This window comes from Bos grunniens, chromosome 17 (genome assembly GCF_055505025.1).
Source record: "Bos grunniens cultivar Pamir isolate PY7600 chromosome 17, Bosgru_T2T1.0, whole genome shotgun sequence".
In the NCBI taxonomy this organism is placed as follows: Eukaryota; Metazoa; Chordata; class Mammalia; order Artiodactyla; family Bovidae; genus Bos; species Bos grunniens.
Genome location: NC_141181.1, coordinates 51,835,191 through 51,858,314, shown reverse-complemented (window position 1 = coordinate 51,858,314; position 23,124 = coordinate 51,835,191). Strand labels below are relative to the sequence as shown.

At 55.3% G+C, this 23,124-nt stretch overlaps 1 protein-coding gene across 1 annotated transcript; it reads left to right on the top strand.

The window, feature by feature from the left end:
- Window positions 1-5,761: 5,761 nt before the first annotated feature.
- Window positions 5,762-20,937, top strand: RFLNA (refilin A). Its single transcript, XM_086347309.1, has 3 exons — window positions 5,762-6,367; window positions 17,527-17,636; window positions 19,389-20,937. Exons 1-3 carry the CDS (start codon window positions 6,161-6,163, stop codon window positions 19,720-19,722), a joined length of 651 nt encoding a protein of 216 aa, XP_086203435.1. The 5' UTR covers window positions 5,762-6,160; the 3' UTR covers window positions 19,723-20,937.
- Window positions 20,938-23,124: the final 2,187 nt, after the last annotated feature.

Below are 23,124 nucleotides of genomic sequence, written 5' to 3'. Positions count from 1 at the left end.
CAACTTAGTGACTGAGCATGCATATATTAATATGTATGTGTGCACGTGTACCTCCGCTTATATACATATACACAGGTATTCAATATTGACTGTATGTTGATATACTGATTATACATATACACACATATATTTAATATGTTAATTACTTTGCTCACTTTAACTAGAGAGGAAATGAGGTACTGTGATTAAGAGCAGGGGAGGGCCAAGCCTGGAGAATTTTCGCTGGCGCTGTGCCGAGGGCTCAGCCTGGCACTGGCAGGCCTGGAAGCTGACTCTTGTTAGGCTTACACTTAATCCCAGTGGATTTAATCCTCATTTAATTCCTGTATTAACATCCCCACTTTATGGGTGGGGACACTTAGGCACAGAGAGGACACGCAAATTACCCAAATCACACAGGACTGGGATTCCAACCCGGGCAGCCAAGCATGCCGACAGCAAGAAGACCCCTTTCCCTCCAGTGGGAGCGCTCCTGGAAGGGGAGGGTGTAGTATTACAGCTGTGACCACACCCCGTGGTGAGGAGAACCTGTGCCCACGGGCCCTATTGCCCCACCCAGGGGTGCACCCCATTCCTGACAGCAAGAACCCCTCATCTAGACTTTGAAGGAAGCTCATGAAATAAAAGTAGACAAGCTCCGATCTGCCCGTGGGAACCAAATCCTCGTTGGAGGAAGAAGGGCACTTCTGGGTGGGTTTTGACTTCGAGCCCTGCAAAGGGACAGCTCCTTATTGCAGACAGACCCCTGAATAATAACCAAGATGGATCCCAGATGAGGATCTGAAGAATGGGCTCTGCTGTGTGACTTTAGGCAAAACACTTACTCTCTCTGTACCTCTGTTTTCTCGCCTCTAAAGGTGATATAATTCTCTATATTCTGCCAGTCTTCCCAGAACATGATGTCAGCCACTGAGGGTCTATGGGGAATTGCGTGTGTGTGTGTTTAGTCACTCAGTCCTGTCCAACTCTTTGTGAACCACTGACTGTAGCCCGCCAGGCTCCTCTGTCCATGAAATTCTCCAGGCAAGAATGCTGGAGTGGATTGCCATTCCCTTCTCCAGGGGATCTGCCCAAGCCAGGGATCCAACCCGGGTCTCCTGCATTGCAGGTGGATTCTTTACCATTTGAGCCACCCGGGAAACCCCGGGGAAGTATACAAATTTGATTAAATGAACCGGCCACTGCCTCCCCGGGGACTGCTTTGTGAGTGACTAGAGCCCTTCAGGTTAAGTACAATTACTCAGACTTGCTGTGTATGGTGTGCACAGCCCACCAGGAAACAGGAGTGCCAAGCCCTGTCCTCGAGGAACTTACAGGGCAGTTGGCAAGCTGGGAGGTGACCTGTGAACAATCACTATGTCACATGAGCAAAATCTTTGCTTTCCAGTCCCTGGGCCTTTGGGGTCTTCAACATGCTCCCCAGATGGGCTGCTTGCTTTCGTGTTTTCTGTGCAGGTCAGGGGAATGCCTCGTTGCCAGGCACTGAGACCTCAGTCTTGCTTCGCCCATTTCACAGTACAATGGCACCCACTGACAACTTTCCCCATATCCATCCTTAAGGCCTCTCTCTGCTTTCATCTTCACAGCTGTGTGGCCTCAGGCAAATCACTCACCCGCTCTGAGCCTCCACGGATTGAGCTGCTCTCTTTTAAATTGGAAGGAATGCATGCGAATCTGGAGTGTGAGGGTGGTTTGCGTGGCTCCAGGGTGAGACGGCGTGTGTGCAGGGGCCTTTGTCAGAAGGTCCAGCCCCACTTCATGAATGTTGCTCACTGCTGCTTGGAACAAGTGGCTCATGGCTCTCTATGAAAAAGCCTTTTCTCCTCTGTGCGCTTCCTCTTCATCTGTTGGCCTTTCCCTCTCCCAGCATTGAACTTCTCTCCCTTACAGAGCAGCTCCAGAGAAGTCTCCCTGAGGCCGGAGTGCTGGGTGAGCCCCATGGAACTTGGGACCACCCTAGGTCACCTTTCTTAAAAGTAGGTGACTGCCTGAGCTGCTGAACGAACCTCTTTCTTCCCATAAGTGTGTGGTACCTGGGTCTCTGTCTCTCCAGTGTTGGATACCAACTTCTGGACCCCTAGTAGGGGTACCCTAATATTTCTTTTCTGTTAAATATCAACTTTACCTAATTTTTCTCTGTCTCCACTCTCCCCTCTTTACTCCGACTCCAGAAGCAATTTGCATCAGCTCATTCTTTTTTATTTCTTCTTTGGCTGCACCAGGTCTCAGCTGGGTGCGAAGGATCGTTGCCCTTCATTGTGACACGCAGGGTCTTTAGGGGTGGTGTGTGGGATCCAGTTCCCTGACCAGGGATCGAACCCAGGCTCCCTGCATTGGGAGCTCAGAGTCTCAGCCCCTGGACCACCAGGGACATCCCATATCATTCTTAAAATCTACATGTTCTGCATCCTCAGGCAGATAAAGTCCAAATCCCTTAGACCCACATAGGCGTCCCTGCAGACTCGAACTCGGCTTCCACCCACACCACCTGGCCCAGAGCATTTACTCCAATCTGGAACGATCCCTCTTCTTGCTCTTCTGGCCTCCAGTGACCGAGATTCCAGCCCCCTTTCCTCCAGAGACCAGCCAAGACAGCCAGCCAGCCACCCACTGCTAGCCCCTGGCTCAAGCTAACTTATGGAAATTTCAGCCTTTTCCCCTCTCTTTGACATTTGCAGACCATCTGGCACAGTGAGAGACAGAAGCTTTTTACAGTACGGGCTTTCAGTGGATGGACAGCCCTCGGCCTGTAGCAGTGGACTCGAATAGGTCAGAGGTCATGGTCACCGGGGTCGTTTGTGTGGGCTGCTAACTGGGTGTTTGTAGTGTAGTCATGTTTTTCCTGCTGCTGGGTGTATACACATCCCCAGTGTTACCACATTTCACGGGAAGTTGTGTGTGGGTGCAAGGAAACTTCCAGAACCCAAGTGGGCACAGTTGTGAAGGCACCTCTAATAAGCCTGAATGGCACAAGAGAGTCAGGATTAGGGAGAGGAGAGTGGGGCACTCGCCTAGAGAACAAAATTTAAGGAAATGTCCCAGGAACTTCCCTGGTGGCCCAATGGTTAAGATTCTGAGCTTCCAATGCAGGGGGTATGTGTTCGATCCCTGGTCGGGGAACTAACATCCTGAATAAGTACATGGCCAAAAAAAAAAATAGAAAATGTCCCAAACTCAGAAATCATGACAAATACTATTTTATTGCAATGTTTTACAGGTCAAACTTAATACAAAAAATTCCAGGTGAGCAACAGAGCAACACTTTAAATACAGTCAAAATAACTCTTCAAGTCTGCCCCCCACACCGCCCCCAGTGGATGCTGCTGCCTGGGGTAAGAAGCAATCAGTTCTTGTCAAAGATTTTTCTCCAGCAATGGATGCAAGCTCTCTCTCGAGTGGGTGAGCATTTGGGGAAAGTGCATCTTGGGACTTCCCTGGCAGTCCAGTGGTTAAGATTATGAGTGTCCTCTGTAAGGGACGTGGGTTCGATCTCTGGTTGGGGAACTGAGATCCCACATGCCTTGCAGCGCGGCCAAAAAAAAAGAAAAGGAAAGAGCATCTTAATGTGTCCATGTTCTGGAAGGCGCAGTCCCCCACTTTTGTCCTGTGAATGATAAGTCACCCATGTTTTTCTGGTCAAGGAGCCCAAGGCTGAGGAATTCCTATCTTGTCTAAGAATTGAAGCAAACAGTCAGTTCTGTTTTTTTTTCCTCCAGAATGCTCCAGATATTCAAAGTTCTGTTTGGGCAGCAGACTGCCCATGATCTTCCTGGTTGATATGGAAATGGATTGTAAATTCATGATAACGTGTCGCTCTATGCACCTCCCCTCTCCACACACACACACTCGAAGCTACCCTGCCCTTCTGGGACTTCCTGGAATGAACCGCATTCTCACTACTGACAGCACCTTTGTCCTTGGTGTCCCCCACCTGGAAGGCTGATTCTCTTCCTCCAGCTCATGTGTGATTATTCAGGACTCATCTTAAAATATCACCTTCTCAGAGTCAACTTCCATCAGCACCCCAGCAAGAAACTGTCCCGCTGATGGTTCTGGCTGGCAGTTTCTTGTTAATTTCCTCCCTGAACCTCACAGTGTTGCTTCCCCCACTCATCAGACTAGGCACCCCAGAGCTGGACTATCTTGCTTGTGGGTAGTTCTGAGGTTGAGCCAGGGCTGGAGACACAGTGGGCGCTTGATCAGTCCTCATGGGATGAACATGCTTGAAGATGGTGCCTTCAGTCTGGGGCTGTCTGAAGAGCAGACACCAACCAAAGAGAAACTCAACTAGTGTATCTGTCCACACTCTCACACCTTCCCTGCCATCTCTGTTCCCTTAGCTAGAATATGAGCCTCTCCCACAGTCCTTTGGTTTTTTCAAAGCAACCTGCAGGTGCCCCTGGGTTCCCTGCTTTCAGAATGGAAGGTTGGATCACATGGAGGTGTTGTGGAGTGGCTGAGTGGCTGGGAGCTGAAAAGGTAAGGATCCCCTTTATCAGTCATCTGAAGTCCCCACTTTCAGAATGGAAGGCTGGCTCACCTGGGGATGGTGTGGAAGTGTCTGTGTGGGTAGATGGGTGGGTGGGAGCTGGAAATGTAAGGACCCCCTTGTCAGTCACCTGAAGAAAGAGAAGCAAGTGCCTTCTTCCTTCCAAGGAAGGAAAACAGAGGAAAGACGGGTGAGACCTTTGTCAGCGAGCAAGAACCTGCTTGGAAGAAACTAAAGTGAAAGTGAAGTCGCTCAGTCATGTCCAACTCTTTGCGATCCCGTGGACTGTAGCCCACCAGGCTCCTCTGTCTATGGGATTCTCCAGGCAAGAACACTGGAGTGGGTTGCCATTTCCTTCTCCAGGAGATCTTCGCAACCCAGGGATCAAACCCAGGTCTCCCGCATTGCAGGCAGACGCTTTGACCTCTGAGCCACCAGGGAAGCCCGGGAAGAAACTAGGCACCCAGCAATATGCTGGAGGATTCAGGACATATTTCTAATCTCCTGGTCACCTCTCCCAGCCCCATTTTCCCTCAGTGCTGTCCACCCGCAAAGGCCCAGTGTGTTGGCCTCGGATGATCGATAATGGAGACACAAGTACCCCTGGCCACTGGTTCCTATCTTAGAAGGTCAACAGGGGGGTGGACAGTCGCGTTGGAAAGAGAGGAGCCAAGGAACAGGTCTTGAAGCCTGGTGAGCGTTTAAGCATCTTGTTTTCGCCCCTTCCGTTGTAAGTTACAGACCTTCTAAAACAGAGATCTCTGAAGATAGACTTTAGTGAGCGGGAGGGAACCTCGAATGGTCACATCAGACACGACTACTACTACAGCTGTTGCTTAAGATGGCTTGAGGACCCCATGAATCACCCCCTAGTGCTGCCACTAGGGTGTTTATGCCAGAGGCTTGTAGGGCTTCTCAGGTAGCTCAGATGGTAAAGAATCTACCTGCAATGCAGCAGACCCGGGTTCAATCCCTGGGTTAGGAAGATCTGCTGGAGCTGGGATGGCAACCCAGTCCATTATTCTTGCCTGGAGAATCCCCATGGACAGAGAAGCCTGGCTGGCTATAGTCCATGGGGTCGCAAGAAGTCAGACACGACTGAGCGACTAAAACACACATAACGTCGAGCTGTGCTGTCCCCCGGGCGCGGGCTGGTGGAGGCGCCGGCCGGGGCGGTTGCCCACCGCGGAGGAGGCCGGAGGCGGGGTGGGCCGGGAGGAGGAGAGAGGAGGGAGGAGGAGGCGCCTAGAAAAGGAGGCGCGGCCGGGAAGGTGCGGAGAGGGCCTCGCGGCGGCGTGCGCCTCGGGCTGGGCCGGGCCGTGGGCGGTGGAGCGCAGAGACGAGGCCGGGCCGGCGTGGCTGGAGCGCGGCCAGCGGCGGCGGGCGGGCTGCAGGCCCGGCGTGGCAGCGCCGCGGCGGCCGCCCCGAGCGCGCAGAGCCGAGCGCCCGACCGCCGGCCCCTCCTGGACGCGGCGCGCACGGCCCGGCCGGTCGGGGAACCCGGGGGCTCTGGGAGCCCCGGGGCCTGACGCGCCGCCTCTCGGCTCTGCCTGCAGGTCCCGGGCGCGCGCAGCCCTCGCCCCGCCGCCGCCGCCCGCCCGCCCCGGGCCCCGGAGCGCGGTGGAGGAGCCCCTCGAGGAGCCGGGGGCCTGCGCCCCGCGCCCCCCAGACATGGTGGGCCACCTGCATCTGCAGGGCATGGAGGAGAGCCTCAAGGAGAAGAGCCGGGAGGGCGTGCTGGACAGCCCCGACTCCGGGCTACCCCCCAGCCCCAGCCCCAGCCCGCCCTTCTACTCGTTGGCGCCTGGCATCCTCGACGCCCGCGCTGGGGGCGCCGGCGCCTCCTCCGAGGCCCCCGGACCCGGCGAGGCCAGAGCGGTAAGCACGCACCTTCGGGCAGAAAGGGGGGCAGTGCCCGCCCCCCTCACCCCCCAAGGAGACGGGGTACTTCAGGAGCCGGGCCTGGGTTCATCCCGGCATCCCCCCAGCCTAGAAGGTGTCCCAAGTGACAGCCATGCTCCCCAGGTGGGGATCGAGGCGCCTAGGTGGGGGTGGGCCAGCCTGATCCCTGCAGACCTCTTCCTGGCTGCCGACCTCTCTAGGGAGTCTTACTGTCAGCAGTAAAAGAACAGAGGGTGAGGACCATCTGAAATTCTCAAAGAGGTTGTCTTCCCAGAGGTGAGCTGGAACCCCAGGCTGCAGCAATGGACCCAGGTTCCCTGTTTACTGTTCCCCTTGTGCTGCCAACGTGAAAGCCTTTTTTTTTTTTTTTTTTTAACCAAACCCAGACAGGAACCCTTCCTCCTCGGGATTTTGAGGGATGTTGACGTGGAGTTGAGGCGGTGCCTGGGGAAGGCTGGAACCCCAGGTCCGGAGGCACAAGAGTTTTACCTCTTGCCAGAGGCGGTGGGACCTTTAGGTGGACTGCCAGGGTCTCCCCGCTTGGTGGCTGGGCTGAGACTGGGTTCCCCCCACCCCACCCCTTCCGCGGCAGGCGGGAGCCATGCGGGCGGGATCGGGTGCCTTCTAATTTGAGGAATGATAAACTGAGATCCGGAGGCTGCTCCCAGGCCCAGTGGCATCTCCCCATTCTTGCAGCTCTCTGCACGCTTTAACGGGTGTACTAGCAGGACTCCAGCCTGGCACCACTTTCCTGGGGCCCCTGGCAGTGCTTGGTCCCTCACAAGGCAGTAAATGCATCCTGCTCATTGGAAAATCTCCCCAGAACCGAAAGGAATGGTTATCCCGCCTCCTGCCTACAGACAGGAATGTCACTGGTGTCTCCCTGGTTCTCTGCTCCGGTGGGGCCCAAACTTGAGAGCGCATGGGAATCTCCGGGAGATTAAAAAAAAAAAATTCCCATACCCACCTTGTACTTCCAGACATTCTCATTTGATTTATTAGAGGCTGCAAACTGGACATCAGGATTTTTTAAAACCTCCCCAGGCGATCCCAGTGCAGCAAAGTTTGGGAAACCCCTGTCTTAGACCGAGATTACGTGTTGAATTTGAACTTTGCTCTCTCTTTGTGGGTGAGGGGGTGGGAGAGGCGTTCCGGACTTCCAGGGATCGATAGGTGTGACCCCGGCTGTTGGCAGTGAAACTGATCCTGTTATCGGAACGCGCCAACTTTCCTGCACAAGTGTCTCAGACTTGGCACTGTTGAATGGGGGTTATTTGGGCTGCTCGCGATGGGACTCAGTTCCTCTGGTGTCCCACACAGTGGGGCTTGGAGGATAGGGGCGGAGAACCAGGCTTCCCCTTTACTCTTTGGGTCACGCAGAATTTGCCTTGTAGAAGGTTTTCTGGATGCTTTTCCTGCCAGCCAGGGGCAGCCACAGGAACAGAGCACCTGGCTTACTTGTCTTGGCTGTCCTGGTTGATTTTATTTTTCCCTCTCCTTGCTAACTAGATGCCAGATATGGAACTGAGCTGTGTCTCTAATCTTTTTAATTTGGCTTGAGGGCAAGACCTGGGGGTTTGTGTGCACAGGTAATGACATCTGCACTTAGACAGCCTTCCCATGTGCTAAGAACTGTCCTAAAGCTCTTTACTTCTGCCAACTCATTTCATTTTCATGATATCCCTATGACGTATGTAGGTGCTCTTGTTAGATCCATTTTCCAGAGGGGGAGACTGAGGCACAGAGAGGTCAGTGACTTTGCTGGATTAGAACCCAGGAAATTGGGCTTCAGAGTATCTATGCTTAAACCTTGCATTATCCTACTTTTCATTGTGTGGCTAATTAACTATCTGCGTGGGTTTTAAAATTTTATTAAAAAAATTTTTTTAAACATACTTTATTTTTTGTTTAATTTTTTATTGAAGTATAGTTGACTGGGGGGCTTCCCAGATGGCGCCAGTGGTAAAGAACCTTCCTGCCAATACAGGAGACATAAGAGATGTGGGTTTGATCCCTGGGTTGGGAAGATCCCTTGGAGGAGGAAATGGCAACCCGCTCTGGTATACTTGCCTGGAGAATCCCAGGGACAGAGGAGCCTGGTGGGCTACAGTCCACAGGGTCACAAAGAGTCAGACACGACTGAAGTGACTTAGCACGCACACACACACGCACTGAGAATGCTTCCCGGGAGCAGATGTAGGCAAAAATACCAGCTGCCAATCTTGCACAAATGGACAGAAAGTTCTCCTGCGTTTTGGAGCTGATGGTTTCAAATGCCCAGGAAGAGGCTGGCTGCACGCAGGGCCGGGTTTGCTTTGGCACCCCGGGGGGGCCAGGGGTTCAGCCTGGTGTAGACACCTCTGTTCTGACACCCTGTTCCTGGCACTGCCCTCCCGGTCAACATTGGTGCCACACGCCCCAGCGGGCGGACGGGGGCGGGGTGAGCTGCAGTTCTGTCCCCACCCCCAGGTCACTGAGGTCCTCACAGGCTTGTCATCGTATTTATTATGCTGGACGTGCATGTTAAATTTGCTCACCCTCTACAAAGAGGTCCCCTCTCCCCCTACTTTTTTGTGAATAAGTTAAACTTACCTTCTGGACAGTACTCCATGGATGTAGGGTAACTGGCTGGCTGCAACACTGCCCCCCAAGACCTAAAAGGCGCTGGGGACCAGGCTGGGTGTGAGTGAACCCCCGACCCCCACCCTATCTTGACCATAGGTTTTTTTCTTTTTTCTTGCCCACTTTTTGAAGCAAAGGTGGTAATGTTTCTAGTAATTCTCAAGCCAAAGGAAGATCTGGGAATCATTCCATCAATGCTTACTGAGCACCTACTGTACGTCATGCCGTTTTGGGGCTCGTGGGTGACACAGTGGTGAACAAGATGTTCAAAGGTGGTCCCTGCCACCATGAAACTGGCATTCTAGTGGGAGAGACAGTCACCAACTTAAATACATGATACAACGCTAGACGGACTGTTAAGTGCCCTTAAAGAGGTGGGTGCGAGTGGACAGGGTGGTCAGGAAAGTGACAGTTAATGGAAACCAGAAAAATGAGAGTGGCCCTCATGGTCATAGGCCTGAAACGTGTGTCAGTCCAAGGGAATGGCCAGTGCAAAGGCCCTGAGGCAGAAGCAAGCTGGCATGGTGGAGTTGCCGCAGTGAGGCCAGCCAAGGCCATTACAGGGACTTGTATACCCAGCTGAGGCCAGAAAGTAAAATTCCATTTGGTCTTTTAAAAAGGGACTTGTGGCTGTTTTATTTTCATTTTTTGAGAGCCTCATGAGTTCCCAGACTATTTAGAAACCCAAATTTAGAAACCCAAATCAGAGACTTGACTGAGAGGGGCCCGTGTGGAACAGGCTCTGTGGAGGGTGGAAAGAGGTCTTATCTCCATGCGGTGGGGCCCCGCTCAGCTGCAGGACACCAGGCCAGTCAAGGCCACCTGCCGGGCCAGCCAGGCTCTGCCTGTCAGCTGCATTCATCCTTCGAATATTTAAGCCAGGCCCGCTGAGGGATACAGCCAGGAACAGGACAGAAGCCGTCTGTACCACCTTCAAGCTCCCAGGCCCTGGACCGCCAGCTCCCGTGTACTTCCTCCCCAGCTCCCTGTCCTGCCTGGAAGGAGCTGGGGGACTTTGGGGGCATCGTTGGGGAGAGGCTTATGTTGCCAGGAGGGCTGAGTGAGTGTGTTTGGCAGACACCCACCCCTCCAAGTTAACCTGGACAGTTCGGGCAACTAGCCCTGTCCCTCTTTACCGCCCTTAGGGGGAGTGCAGATGGCATTGGGATCTCAAGTCATGATCTCTGGGTGCCCACTGGAGGGGACAGCCACCATGGGGTGGGGGAGATGAGAGCTTACCACCTGTGGCAGATGAAGGGCTCGCCCCACTGTGATCAGAGGTGGTGGTCTGAGCTGTTACCCCTCAGATATGGATGTGGATTCTCCAGCAGCCAGTGTTCTGGGTCCCGTCACCCCCATCTCATCTCCAGGGGTCTGTTTATACATCGAGTGTATGCCTGAGTGGCCCGCTGGAGAATTTCCCGAAGGATGAGGTGCTGGTTTCCTGGATCTGGATTCTGAGGGCACCCCTTGAGGCCAGATCCAGGTAGAATTAGTGATGGGGAGTGGGCTGTCTTTGCCCCATCCTTGAAAATTTCTTGGGGCTGCCGCCCAGCTCTTGGAAATCTTGGTCACAGCCACGTCTTAAGATCTTGGCTGTGTCCCCCAGAGTCCTCCACCCCAGGATGCTTGGATTTTCTCATTTCTCTGTTTCTAGTCTGTGTTGATGAAACCAAGGATGAGGGCAGAGAGGGAAGGGAGTTAGGAATTAGGCAGTTAGGGCCCAGGATTGGGAAGGATGTATGGACAAATGAATAGATGGATGGATGGACAGATGGGAGGATGGGCAGATGAATGCATATGTGGAGAGAAGGCTGGATGGACAAATGGATGGATGAATGGATAAATGGACAGATGGGTGGATAAATGGACAGTGGATAATAGATGGATGGATGGACATGCGGATGGATGGGTGGATGGATAGATGGATGAATGGGACGGACAGACAAGTGGATGGACAAATGAAGAGAAAAGTGGAAGGTTAGGTGTATGGCAGATTGTGAAGACAAGGTCAGCCTCTTGGCCCCCTAGCAGGCCCACAGGTGTGTCCCTGACCAGCACAGTTGCCTGAGCAGGGTCGGGGAAGAGAACCAGGTGTGTCAGGCCACAGGGGGAGGAGCCTGTGTGAAGGAAGAAAGGCTGTGAGGAGCCAGAAACCCTGGCGGCTCCTTTCAGCCCCCATCTGCTTAATCCTGGACACAGCGGCCTCCAGCGGAAACCCAGCGACCTCTCTGACAGCCCCGCTTCTCTGTGAAAGGCTCACCTGTCTGAGAAGCTCCGCCTGGAGCCTTAGTGTGAAAAGAAGACAAATAGGCCCTCGCCCTGCTCTGGGGTGAGGGAGCGATCAGGAGCCACCATCCTGGGAAAGTGGCACCCAGCGGAGGGGCACCCGGAGATGGGTCTGTCCTTTTCGCCCTTGGGACTCCTGGCCTTCCTGTCAGGGGAGGGATATTAGTACAAAGAGGCCACAAGTCTGAGACCCAGGTGTCAGCAGGTCCACCGTCCGTCCAGAGGTTCTAGGGAAGAACCCATCCGTGCGCCTGTCCCAGCTTCTGGTGGTGCCCGCCAGCCTCGGTGTGCCTCGGCTTGTAGACACACGCCCCCATCCCCATGTGACCTTCTTCCCTCTGTATATCCCATGTCCAAAGCTCCCTCTTTTTATAAGGACCCCAGCCGTATTGAATCAGGCCCCACCCCCACCCAGTGGGACCTCATCTTAACTTGATCTTCCTTACTTAAAGACCCTATTTCCAAGGAGGGTCACACCCCCAGGTCCCAGCAAGTAAGATGTGAACATACTTTTGTGGGAGCTTCCCTAGTGGCTCAGATAAACAATCTGCCTGCAATGCAGGAGACCAGGGTTCAATTCCTGGGTTGGGAAGATCTCGAGAAGGGAATGGCAACCCACTCCAATATTCTTGCCTGGAGAATTCCATGGACAGAGGAGCCTGGTGGGCTACATACAGTCCATGGGGTCGCTGAGAGTCGGACAGGACTGAGTGACTCACACACACACACATATACCTTTGTGGGGGTCACAAGCCAACCCAGCACCCTTCTGTGGCTTGGGCCTCTTTGGTCACTTGTCTTGGGGAGCAGGCCTGTCCTTCAGCCCCGCCTCCGACCTGTGGTCTATGGCTTTGCTCAGGTTCACTCTCTGAGTGTCAGCCCCTGGACCATTTGGGGTCCCCTTGGCCCCCCAGCCTGGCCCCGCTCACCTCCTCTGTTGTTCCATGTTGGGCACCTAGTCTTTGGGAGCTGCCTGCCCGCGCTGCAGCCCAGAATTGACCACCAATCCCCAAGGCCTTTCATAAAAAGGATGAGGATTCTTGGGGCATAAATAACCCCTTCTTGAATCGCTTTCCTCATGGGTGAAGGCTAACGTCCACTTTAGCCCACCATGGGAGCTTTTGGTCTCAACTCCCCAAACATGCTGAAGATCATCAGTTTAATTCTGATCGCAGTAGAAACCATGGCCAGCAGTTAGGTCAGCAGCCTTGAGAAGGTCCATTTCAGCCCTCACAAAGGTTCCCCATGGCTTTGATGAGGATGCCCTGCCCCCACGCCAGTGTGGGGTCTCCCTGGACCCTTCCTCCTGCCACTCACTCTCCACTGATGGGGGCTTGATACCCCCTGACTGAGCAGAAAGTTTCGTGGGACACACGTGGCTCTAGCCACCTTCCATGCAGTGGCAGGTGAGGGACCACTGTGGGTCACCCAGGCTGGGGACAAACGCCCCTCTGCTGTCCCTAGCTGTCCCTGCCAGCCAGGCTGGGACCCCCGGTCAGGCTGGGCTGTCACCACACGGCACGGAGCTCTCACAGCCCAGCAGCGCTTATCTTTCATTGCTGTCCTGTGGGCCGTGCTGTGTACAGCAGCCAGAGACAGGGAGCGCTCCAGACGCCCATGTGTATTTTTACTTCCAGTATTTATCCTCACACATGAATCACGGGGCAAGGCGGGTGGGGCCTGGTGGGCAGAGGGCAGCCGCGACTCACTGCTCTCTGGGTCCTGCTTTCTCTGAAGTCCTCCCTGGTCCCCACGCAGATGCCCTGCCTGCCCAGGAGACCAGGGAGCCAGGCCAGCCCCCTCCCCAGGCCAGAACGGGGCTCTTCTGGTCCCCAGAAGGATTTGAGGGCTGGTCCAACTGTGTTACCATCCTAGGGTGGAGGGCGTGGTGTCTGGGAGATGAGGATCCAGCCTTCAGCCTCTCCACTCCTCTGCCCCAGAGACTCAGCTGCTTTTCCTCTGGCCCTGCCCCTCAGGGCTTCAAGGGGCCCCGAGGACACTAGCCAGCCTACACCTGGGCACCCCGGACTGTGGGCTTCACAAATGGCATAATCCCATTGTACAGATGGACAAACTGAGGCATGGTGAGCAGGTTCCCTGAGCGCAGGTGTCTCTCAGTGGGTCCTCTTCATAGTGGAGCAAGCACCTGGGCCTTTAGGGAAACAAGCTGGCCTATGGCTGCCCCCGGGTTGGGGAGTGGTGAGGGGAGCAGGGTGCCTGGGAGTGTTCTTCGCTCCACGTGGCCTGGGCCAGGTGAGCAGGTGCAGCAACAGAAGTGGTCCCTTGGGCCCGTGTGCCCCAACCCTTTCCACAGCCCGCCCTTACCCTGGTGGCTCCCATGGGGGTGTCCAGGGGCTGGAGGTGGGGAATTGGGTGAGTTGCTTTTACAGGGTCGGCGGCTTGCCTTCCTGGCCCGCCACTGTAGCTGCAAGACTGAGCCCCAAGCTTCTGGGGCCAGGCAGGCAGCTGTGGGGCACCTAGGAGCTGCACGGGTCCCTGGAGCCCTGCGAGGGTGGCCTTCAGCTGTCCTATGGCCCAGGTCCCTGGATGCCAGCCTCCGTCTGGGTTTTCAGTAGCTTCCCCCAGCTCTTGTATGGCACTCCCTGGTGGGACGAATTTTAGCTGTTTTTCACCAGGGCCCTTGGGACAATGATGTGAAGTCAGCCTAGTCCCCTCTGCTGGCAGCCAGTCGGGGAGTGAAATCTGGCCAGAATAGGGCCCCAAACATGCACTCGGCTCTCATCAGGAGGCTTGAGTGAAACTGAGAGGGATGGTGGTACCTGGTTCTTCATTACCTCCCAAAGAATTACTCCCTGCTTCTGAGCTTAGGAACTGTTCTTTCGTGGGGGTGGGGTGGGGGTGGGTGATGAAAACCAGTAGCAGGCTACCCCTTCCTCCCTCTACCCTTCCACCTAGAGATGCCACTGAAAACCTTAGCACCCACATCCACAGCCCCTTGCATGCCTGCATCATCCTCTCTCCTCTTCTGTGTCCACAAGACGAATCCTGGGAGGCACTGTGATTCATCCAACCCACACAGGATTTGGTGCACAGTAGGTATTCAGCACACAGTAGGTGCTCAGCAAACCACTGCACACATTTGGGGGAGTGCCATACTTCAGGTAGGGAATGGCTCACCACTCTAGTATTCTTGCCTGGAGAATCCCATGAACAGAGGAGCCTGGCGGGCTACAGTCCACAGGGTCACAAAGAGTCAGAAACGACTGAGCGACTAACATGCTCACTTTCGTACTTTAGAGAGTCTTGCAGGGAGAGAGCATGGTTTTTACGAACATCAAGTCATGGAGTTTTATAGCTGAGGTCAGTGCTGAGTTCACAGAGCCATGGAGAACACCAGAAGTTCCAAAATCTTGTCACTTTTTCTTTCTTTCTTTAAAATTTTGACTGTGCTGCATAGCTTGTGGGATCTTAGTTCCCCGACCAGGGATTGAACTGGGGCCCTCGGCAGTGAGTGTGGAATCTTAACCACTGGACCACCTGGGAATTCCCATCACTATTTTATTTTTAAACTTAAATCTCCTGAATGATGCGTGCTTGCTTCTGGCAGGTCAGAGCAGGGTTGTCTCAAGCTTAAAAAGGGGGTGTGGACTGACCTCTCTCTGGAGAGGAACCCCCACCCCTGTCTCTTGACCCTTTATGAAAAGCATTCAGAATACAAGCCCACACTTATATGGAGCTTGCTCAGTGCCAGGCACAGTCCCACTCATTTACACACTTTGAATCCTGCAGTCCTCACTACGGCCTGTGAGGCAGGTGCTCCTGTCACCCCACTTTGGGGACCAGGAGGCTGCAACCCCGAGTGGGGAGTTGCTTGCCAGGTCACATGATGTATGAGCCCCCTGTCGCTGCTCTAACAAATGGCTACACACAGAGTGGCTTAAAACAACTCGGACTCGATACCTTACAGCTCCAGGGATTTCCCTGGTGGTCCAGTGGGTAAGAATCCGCCTACCAATGCGGGGGACGTGTATTCTATCCTTGGTCAGGGAACTAGGATCCCACATGCCACCAGGCAATCAAGCCCACGCGCCACAACTAGAGAAGACTGAGTGCCACAGCGAAGAGCATGTGTGCTGAGAAAGACCCAGCACAGTCAAAAACAAACAAGTAAAATCAAAATAAATGTAAAGAATACCGTACAGCTCCAAAGGGCAGCCGTCTAAAATGGGTCTCACAGGCTATTAATGAAAGCAAGGATTTGGGCAAGGCATCCTTTCTGGGGGCTTCCCAGCTGGGGCTAGTGGTAAAGAACCTGCCTGCCAGTGCAGGAGACATAAGAGATGCAGATTCGAGCCCTGGGTTGGGAAGATCCCCTGGAGGAGGGCATGGCAACCCACTCCAGTATCCTTGCTTGGAGAATCCCCATTGACAGAGGAGTCTGGCAGGCTACAGTCTATAGGGTCGCATAGAGTCAGACACAACTGAAGTGACTGAGCACACACGCATGCATTCTTTCCAAACACTCTAGGGGGGAATCCTTGCCTTTCCCACTTTCTAGGGGCTGCCCATGTTCCTTGGCTGGTGGTCCCATCCTCCATCCTTAAGACAGCAGGGTAATGGCCTCAATCTTTCTGAGTCTGACCCGCTCCCTCCCTCTTTCACTTATAAGGACCCTTGTGACGATGGGGGGTGGGGTGGACACTGGATACTCCATGACAGTCTTCCCATCTCAAGATCCTTAATCACACCTACAAAGTGCCTTTTTGCCTCGTAAGGTTGCACATTCCTGGGAATTGGGCAATAGGACCTCACATTTTGGGAGACATTATTCTACCTGCCACGCCCAGCAAAGGAGAGATGGGACCACCCTGAGGACAGCTGCTGGAGACCTGTGGGGAACCCCTTGTTTGTCCAAGTCTTGGGTATTTTCTTCCTGTGGTCCTTCATTGGCCTGTGTTCTGGGGACACTGTGATCAGCTGAGGAGGTGGCTTTGGTGATCACAGGCAGATAAGCAGATTAAAAGACAGGCATGGGGCTGGCTCAGGGGCTCACAAGTGTGTGGGGGAGCAGGGTGCTGCTTTGCACGTGTGAGGTCCTGCCTTTGGACAGCACGGGGTCTAAAAGGCACCAGGCACTGGGGATAGAGTGGTCCTCTGGTCCTGAATCTTAAGGAGCTCGTGGTCTGGGGGTGACAGACACACAAAGGGGTCGCAGCAATGGAGACGAGCAGGTGGGAGCTCCAGGGACCCCCACAGAGGATGTTCGGGAAGACAGGAAGCTGGTTTCTGAGTTGTCGCCTTAGACCAAGTCAGAGAGAAAGGAAAGGATGTTCCCAGTACCGAGAACATAAGCCAAGGCGCAGAGGCAGCCTGGGGCGTGGCCAAGGCTAGCGGAATATGGGCCTGGATGGGAAGCTCTGTGATCCTGTGCACGAGGGCAAGCTTGCTCTGAGCATGGGGGTGACAGGTCAGGTCTTGGGGCTACAGCGCCAGTCTTGTGGGCATTGAGAGGCAGTGGGGGAATGTGGGCGAGGGCACAGGCTCTGCAGCTAGACCATCAGCTCTGCCCCTTCCTAGCTGTGTGGCCTCAGGCAAGTTACTTGGCCACTCTGGGCTTCAGTTTTAGCGTCTATACAACAGGGATACGAGTAATAGCTCGTATCCCGTGAGTGAATGAATGGATCCACGGGGGCCTCAGAGCAGTGCCTGGTGCAGTTCACGCTCTAAGAGTGTCCACTGCTGTGATCCCTCATCCAGGTGAGGTCAAAGAGGACCTGGCGAAGGATTTGAATGAGGGACCCACAGCCATGTACCAAGAAGGAAACTCTTGCCTTGATGAGCGTGGTTTTCAGCCCATCGCAGAGCTCCGTCCTGCAGTGTCATCCCGGGGGGCAGCTCGCGAGGCTTGGGCTCAGGGGCTCCTTGAGAGGGTTCTCAGTTCTACAGGGCTCTGAGCCTGGCTCTTGGGGCTCAGGTGGGCTGGGCACTGTAGAAAGAGGCCATGACCACGTCCCTTTATAGTGATGCCTGAGAACCAGGTGGTTGGTGGCGGGGGGCAGGCCAGTGGGTGAGTGGGCATCAGAGTGCTTGGATTCCACAGAGGGACTCTGGGGTGGGCTTCCTGATGGACCCCGCAGAAGCAGCCTTCCAGAAAAGCCAGGACTGGAAGGGTGTGGGGAGCTCCTCTTGTGTCCATCAGGGAGCTGAGGCCGTAGTGCTGAAGGGCTGCTCATGTGACCCTGCATCCCTGGCTCTCCCCACAGCCCCCCGCCCACCCACCGAGCACCCCAGCACGAGAGATGAGGCCCCGGATGCTGCCTGTGTTCTTTGGGGAGAGCATTGAGGTGAACCCAGAACCCACACCAGAGATCCGGTGAGTGGGGCTGCTGGGCTGGGTAGGGGTGGGGTGGGGGTGGGATGGGTGGGGGGCCAGGCTGGGGGTCTCTGCAGGTTCCCCTTGCTCTAGGCAGCCTTTCTGGGTGATGCTCCCCGAGGAGGCATGGCTGTGATTTGGAGAGACTCTGCGGCCTTTACTGTCTACACCCTCCACCTCACCGTCCCAGGCCCACATTTGGCCATTTCCACACTGACTTCACCTCCAACCTGGCTGATTGTTATTTAAAAATTTCCCCTTTATCCCCCAAGGAGCCATTGCCCGGAAGTGTATTAGGTGCCCTCCCATCACAGGGTATCTCAAGTGGCACCTGCACTGCTGAGCTAAGGTGACCAAAGACCTTGATGCTGGGAAAGACTGAGAGCAGGAGAAGGGGGCGACAGAGGATGAGATGGTTGGATGGCATCACCGACTCTATGGACACGAGCTTGAGCAAACTCTGGGAGATAGTGAAGGACAGGGAAGCCTGGCGTGCTGCAGCCCTTGGGGTCACAAAGAGCCAGATACGACTGAATGACAACCCCACCCCCTCAGGTGCTCTTCTCCAGCCATCTGCCCTCCTGAGAGGGCTTCTGGGGCTCAGGCTTCCAGAAGGTGCAGTCTGAGGTCCGTGGGTCTGGCCCCCATATCCATGGCATGCTCAGATGGATTTGTTCACATCACTCTAGCCTGGCCAGGGATGTGGGACCCTCTGCCTCCTGCTCCTCCAGCTCTAGATATGTTCCCAGGAGACAAATGGGTCTACTTTAAAGAATTTTCTGCCCGAAAAGTTATCCTTTTTAGTTTTTATTATCAGAGGCCCCTGCCAGGGTGGTTGCGGGCTGCCTGGGCTCTTGGGAGTCTGCTTCCATCCCCCCATGGATCACCCGTGGGATCCGGTGGGGAAGGAGACAGACAGGTGAAGCCCCTGCTCCCCACAGCTTTACCTTCCAGTGTGATGATCTGGGAGCAGAGCTGGGGGGTGCTGAGCAGCTGGCCACTCATGAGGGGGTCACCCCTGGAGGAAGGCATGGCAACCCACTCCAGTATTCTTCCTTGGAGAATCCCATGGACAGAGGAGCCTGGTGGGCTATACAGTCTATGGGGTCGCAAAGAGTCAGACACTACTGAGTGACTAAGCCCAGGGCAGCGAAAGGGGCTCACTCATCTGGAGGAGCCGACGCTACTCTGGGGGAACTTATTTTGATAAAATTTCAAACGTAAAGAAAGTTGCAGGAAGAGTATAGGGGACCCCGGTTGAACTGATTCCTTGTTGTTTCTATATTGCCCCGTTGGCTTGAACAGCCACACGCTCTCACTCATTCTACATAAACAAAACATTTTTTCTGACCTGTTTGAGAGGAGGATGACGACATCTTGACCTCGAACCTCTAAATAACTCCGGCTGGTGTCCTTCCTGAGAACAGGGACATCCTCTCACATAATGACGGTCCGCTTGCCAAAATCGGACCAGCTAAAGCTAAAAACACGACCACTGCCTAGTCCAATTCCGCCCATTGTCCCCAAATGTCCTTTTATAGCCTATTTTTAATCCCAGTCCAGGATCCCGCCAACTACATGTGGCATGTAGTTGGCCCGTTTCTTGAGTCTTCTCCGAGTCGGCAGGGTTCCTTCTTTGTCCTTTTGACCTTGACATTTTGCAAGAGCCCAGGCTCCTCCATGTTCACCTTGCCCTCTGATCATGACCTGACTGCCCGGTCCTGAGCTCACCCCTGTCCTCCCCTCCACCAGCTGCAATTCTGAGGTCAAGTATGCATCGGAGAAGCACTTCCGGGACAAGGTCTTCTATGCACCGGTGCCCACGGTCACGGCCTACAGCGAGACGATCGTGGCCGCCCCCAACTGCACTTGGCGCAACTACCGCAGCCAGCTGACCCTGGAGCCGCGCCCTCGCGCCCTGCGTTTCCGCAGCACCACCATCATCTTCCCCAAGTGTGCCAGCAACTCCTTCCGCACCACCCTGCACCTCAGCCTGGGCCGGCCCCGCTGCTGGTTCACGGCCAGTGTGCAGCTGCAGCTGTGCCCGCGCCCTGGGCCCGGTCTCCTGGGCCCCACGCCGCTCTGACCCACAGCCCGGCCCAGGTGGTGGTGCTGTCGGCGGCAAACCAGGGTCATCCCTGGGGCAGCCGGAGGATGGACTCCGCTATTGGGAAGGACCCTGGGCTGTGTTTACCCTGGCTGCTGGGGCTCACCCAATAGACACATCTATTTTATCAGCACCTATTTGGGAAGGCAACTTGGGCCTGGCTCTCGGAGGAGCAGGGGGCGGGGGCAGGTAGATAGGCGGCAATGGAGAGAAGAAGGCACGTGTCCTTGGCTGCTCCTGAGGCGGGGACACCCTGAGCATCGGCAGGATGGAGGCATCCCAGCCTTGGCCGCATGGGAGGAAAGAAGGGGGCCATTCAGAAACCCGGCAGCCCTGGAGGAGGCTGTTTCCAAAGCGAGCCTTTCAAATGCATGCAGCTTAACGCCCAGAGCCATAGCCCGGCAAACTCCGGCGGATGGTGGGCCAGGAGCTGGATGCCAATGCCAGGGCCAGAGTGGGCTGTGTTTGGGGAGCTGCCAGGAGGAGCCCTGCCCACCCTGTCCCGATGCCCGTGCCCCAGGGCAGAGGATGGAGGGCCCAGCCCGTCTGCACCGCAGCCTTTCAGCTCCGTGTCCAGAGCCTCACCCGCAGGGCAGCCTGCTAACCTCTGTCCACCGACGCCTTCAGGACCAGGACTTGGGAACATCAGAGCCCTCGAGCCAGGTGCCAAGGGGAGGCGTCTAAGCTCTTGGAGATGACCACCACCACCTGCCAGCCGTCAGCTTAAAGAGATTCTGTGGGGCCCGGCTGCCCTCGCTCAGGCCTTCCCCTCCTACAGTGATGACTCGGCAATGGCCGTGCTGTAGGGCTCACTGCACATGTGCAAGGTCAGGGAGGAAGACATGAGACCCCCATGCTCCTGGGAAGAGCCAGGACACGTGGGGGCCGGGGCCACGACCTGGGGCTGCTCGGCACCAGTGACCCAAAAGCTCCCCAACGTGGCCACAGAGATGCCCTCAGACTGGACCCTTAGGTGGGGGCTACCCCCGACATTCCCCTGGCTTCCCCCCTAAGATGGGGCTTTAGCTCCCTCGCTGGGGAGAAGGGCAACTTGGAGCTCACATTCAGGAGAGGCAAGGTATTTTTATATAACTATACAGATTGTGCGTGGTCTCTCCACAAAGATGCTTTCTGATTAACAAAGAAATAACTTAAGGAATGACTGATTATCTTAATAAAATGTGCAAATTCAAAGAGTTTCCCTCTTCCGTGCTTCCAAGACCTTTGGATTCCCCGGGAGGGGGTGGTATTCACCGGCCCATGGTCCCTCCCGGCTGCTCACAGGGGACAGGAAGACACTCGGAAGGGTCAGAGCCCTATGCTAGCACCCCTTTCCCCATAGACAGCTTCAGGGTGCACCAGCTCCACCTAGGAGCTAGGAAATTAATGCAGAGGCCCAGCCCCACGCTGGGACTTGGTCTGGAGGCGATTCCAAATAAAGTCCCGGCAATCTGAATATTTGATGTTCCCATGCTTTGCCACCCCGTATGCCAGCCCTCAACACCCACAGACCCCCAGAGCCAGCTGTATCCCTGGAAAAGGGCCTGTGCTGCCGCAAAGCAGGTCTTGACCGTGTTACAACTTCTCCCCATCTGGTCCGCATCCTTGGAGGGCCCTCTGGGGCCCCAGATTGTGAACGAGGAGGGCATTCAGCAGCCTTAGGATGGTGCCCTCTTTTGAGTAGCAGAGTGCTGGTGTCTTTGCAATGGGCTTCCCTAGTGGCTCAGGGGTAAAGAATTCACCTGCAATGCAGGAGACCCGGGTTCGATACCTAGACTGGGAAGGTCCCATGGAAAAGGAAATGGCAACCCACTCCAGTATTCTTGCCTGGAGAATCCCATGGACAGAGGAGCCTGGTGGGCTACAGTCCATGGGGTAGCAGAGTCGGACACGACGGAAGCGACTGAGCACGCACGCTTGGTGTCTTTGCAGGGACTCCAGCCTTGCAGGAGGATGGTCTCTGACAAGGAGTGGGGGCGGTGAGGCAGGAGGGCAGGGCCAAGGGACAAGTTCATGTCACCAAGAGAAAGAACCTCAAGGGCTTGGCTGCTTGGGGAGGACAGACGGGGCGCAAACACAGCGCTGGGGCCTTGTGCGGACATGCACGCGCGCTGGGGTCACATCGCTGGCACCAGGCAAATTCAACTGAGTTTACTTTCCAGTCACAACTCTGATCTCCCCACTTGGAAGGAAAAATGGGTTGGGCTTCCTGACATGTGCAATTTTGGTGCCAACGAACCTGGTGACCTTGGAGATGTCCCAGGGGTCGCCGTTCAAGAAACAACTTCTGGGGCGTGTAGTTAGCTGATGGCTTCGTCACAGAGCACAGGAACAGGACCCCTCTGACGGGCGTCTTGGCTCTCGGTTGACCAAGGCTGGGTCCCTGCCAGGTCCTGCTTCCTGCCTTTGTCTTTCACAGACGTCACCCCCATAGGCCTCATCCCCCTGCCCCAACCATCTCAGTACCTCCCCAAGGACCTGGGCAGCACTTGTGCCTCTGAGAATCAAGCAAGACCATCTCCTTGGACCATGCAAACAGCTTCCATGTTCCCTGTTGACCTTGGAACTCCAGCCTGCTTCCTTGTATGGCCGGGGTTCCAAGAGGCCCACCCTGTGGGGAGGAGTAAGAGGGGTGCAAGGGTTGCAGCCACAAGACCCTCAAGCACACCCCAATTTTCCTCTAGAGAAGCTGTGTGTCCTACCAGAACCTAGAGGACTTCGAGACCAGCAGAAAGCGGTGCCCGTCTCATCTGGGACCTGTCCCAACCCTTGAGATTACTACCCCTAAAATAGAGCCTAGAGGCTGGTGACCCCACTACCGAGGCTCAGGGTGCTGCCTGCAGAAGGCACTTTGGTCTTCTGTCCTCCCCACAACGCTCTCCAGATCCACTGGGCAAACTTGGGGGGCAGAGGTTGCTTACTAAGCTCCCTGGGAGGGGAAGACCAACATGGGAAGGGCATGGTGCCCGGAAAGAGTCTCTGGCTTTACTTCTCTGAGCATCTGCAAGACGGGCACATGATTTCACCTCCCTGGCGGCTGGGACAGTGAGAATCCATGCTGGTAAAGCTTCGGCTGCAATTGAATCAAGCTGGGACCATCCTGGGGGCGGGTCAGGGCATCCATCTCTCACGCAGCCGCAGAAACACTTCCCAGGTTGGAGGACCGGCTCTGGCCCCACACACCCAACCTGACCTGCTTTGCTAGGCTTCTTCTGCTGTCTCCCCAGCCAGTCTCTGGGTTCATCACACTCACAGGCCTCAAATCCAACTTGGCAGCCCCCGCCCACCTACAGACAGGTGCCCTGGCGGCAGTCTCATCCCCACCCGCCCTTAGTGATGCTGCGAACAGCGGCCCTGGCAGCCGACATGTACACGGACTGC

What these genes read in the sequence shown, in the direction of transcription:
- RFLNA (XM_086347309.1), top strand. Translation starts at nt 6,161, where the DNA reads ATGGTGGGCCACCTGCATCTGCAGGGCATGGAGGAGAGCCTCAAGGAG. An exon ending in GACCCGGCGAGGCCAGAGCG is followed by an intron (nt 6,368 to 17,526) that starts GTAAGCACGCAC and finishes CTCTCCCCACAG; the next exon opens with CCCCCCGCCCACCCACCGAG. An exon ending in GAACCCACACCAGAGATCCG is followed by an intron (nt 17,637 to 19,388) that starts GTGAGTGGGGCT and finishes CCCCTCCACCAG; the next exon opens with CTGCAATTCTGAGGTCAAGT.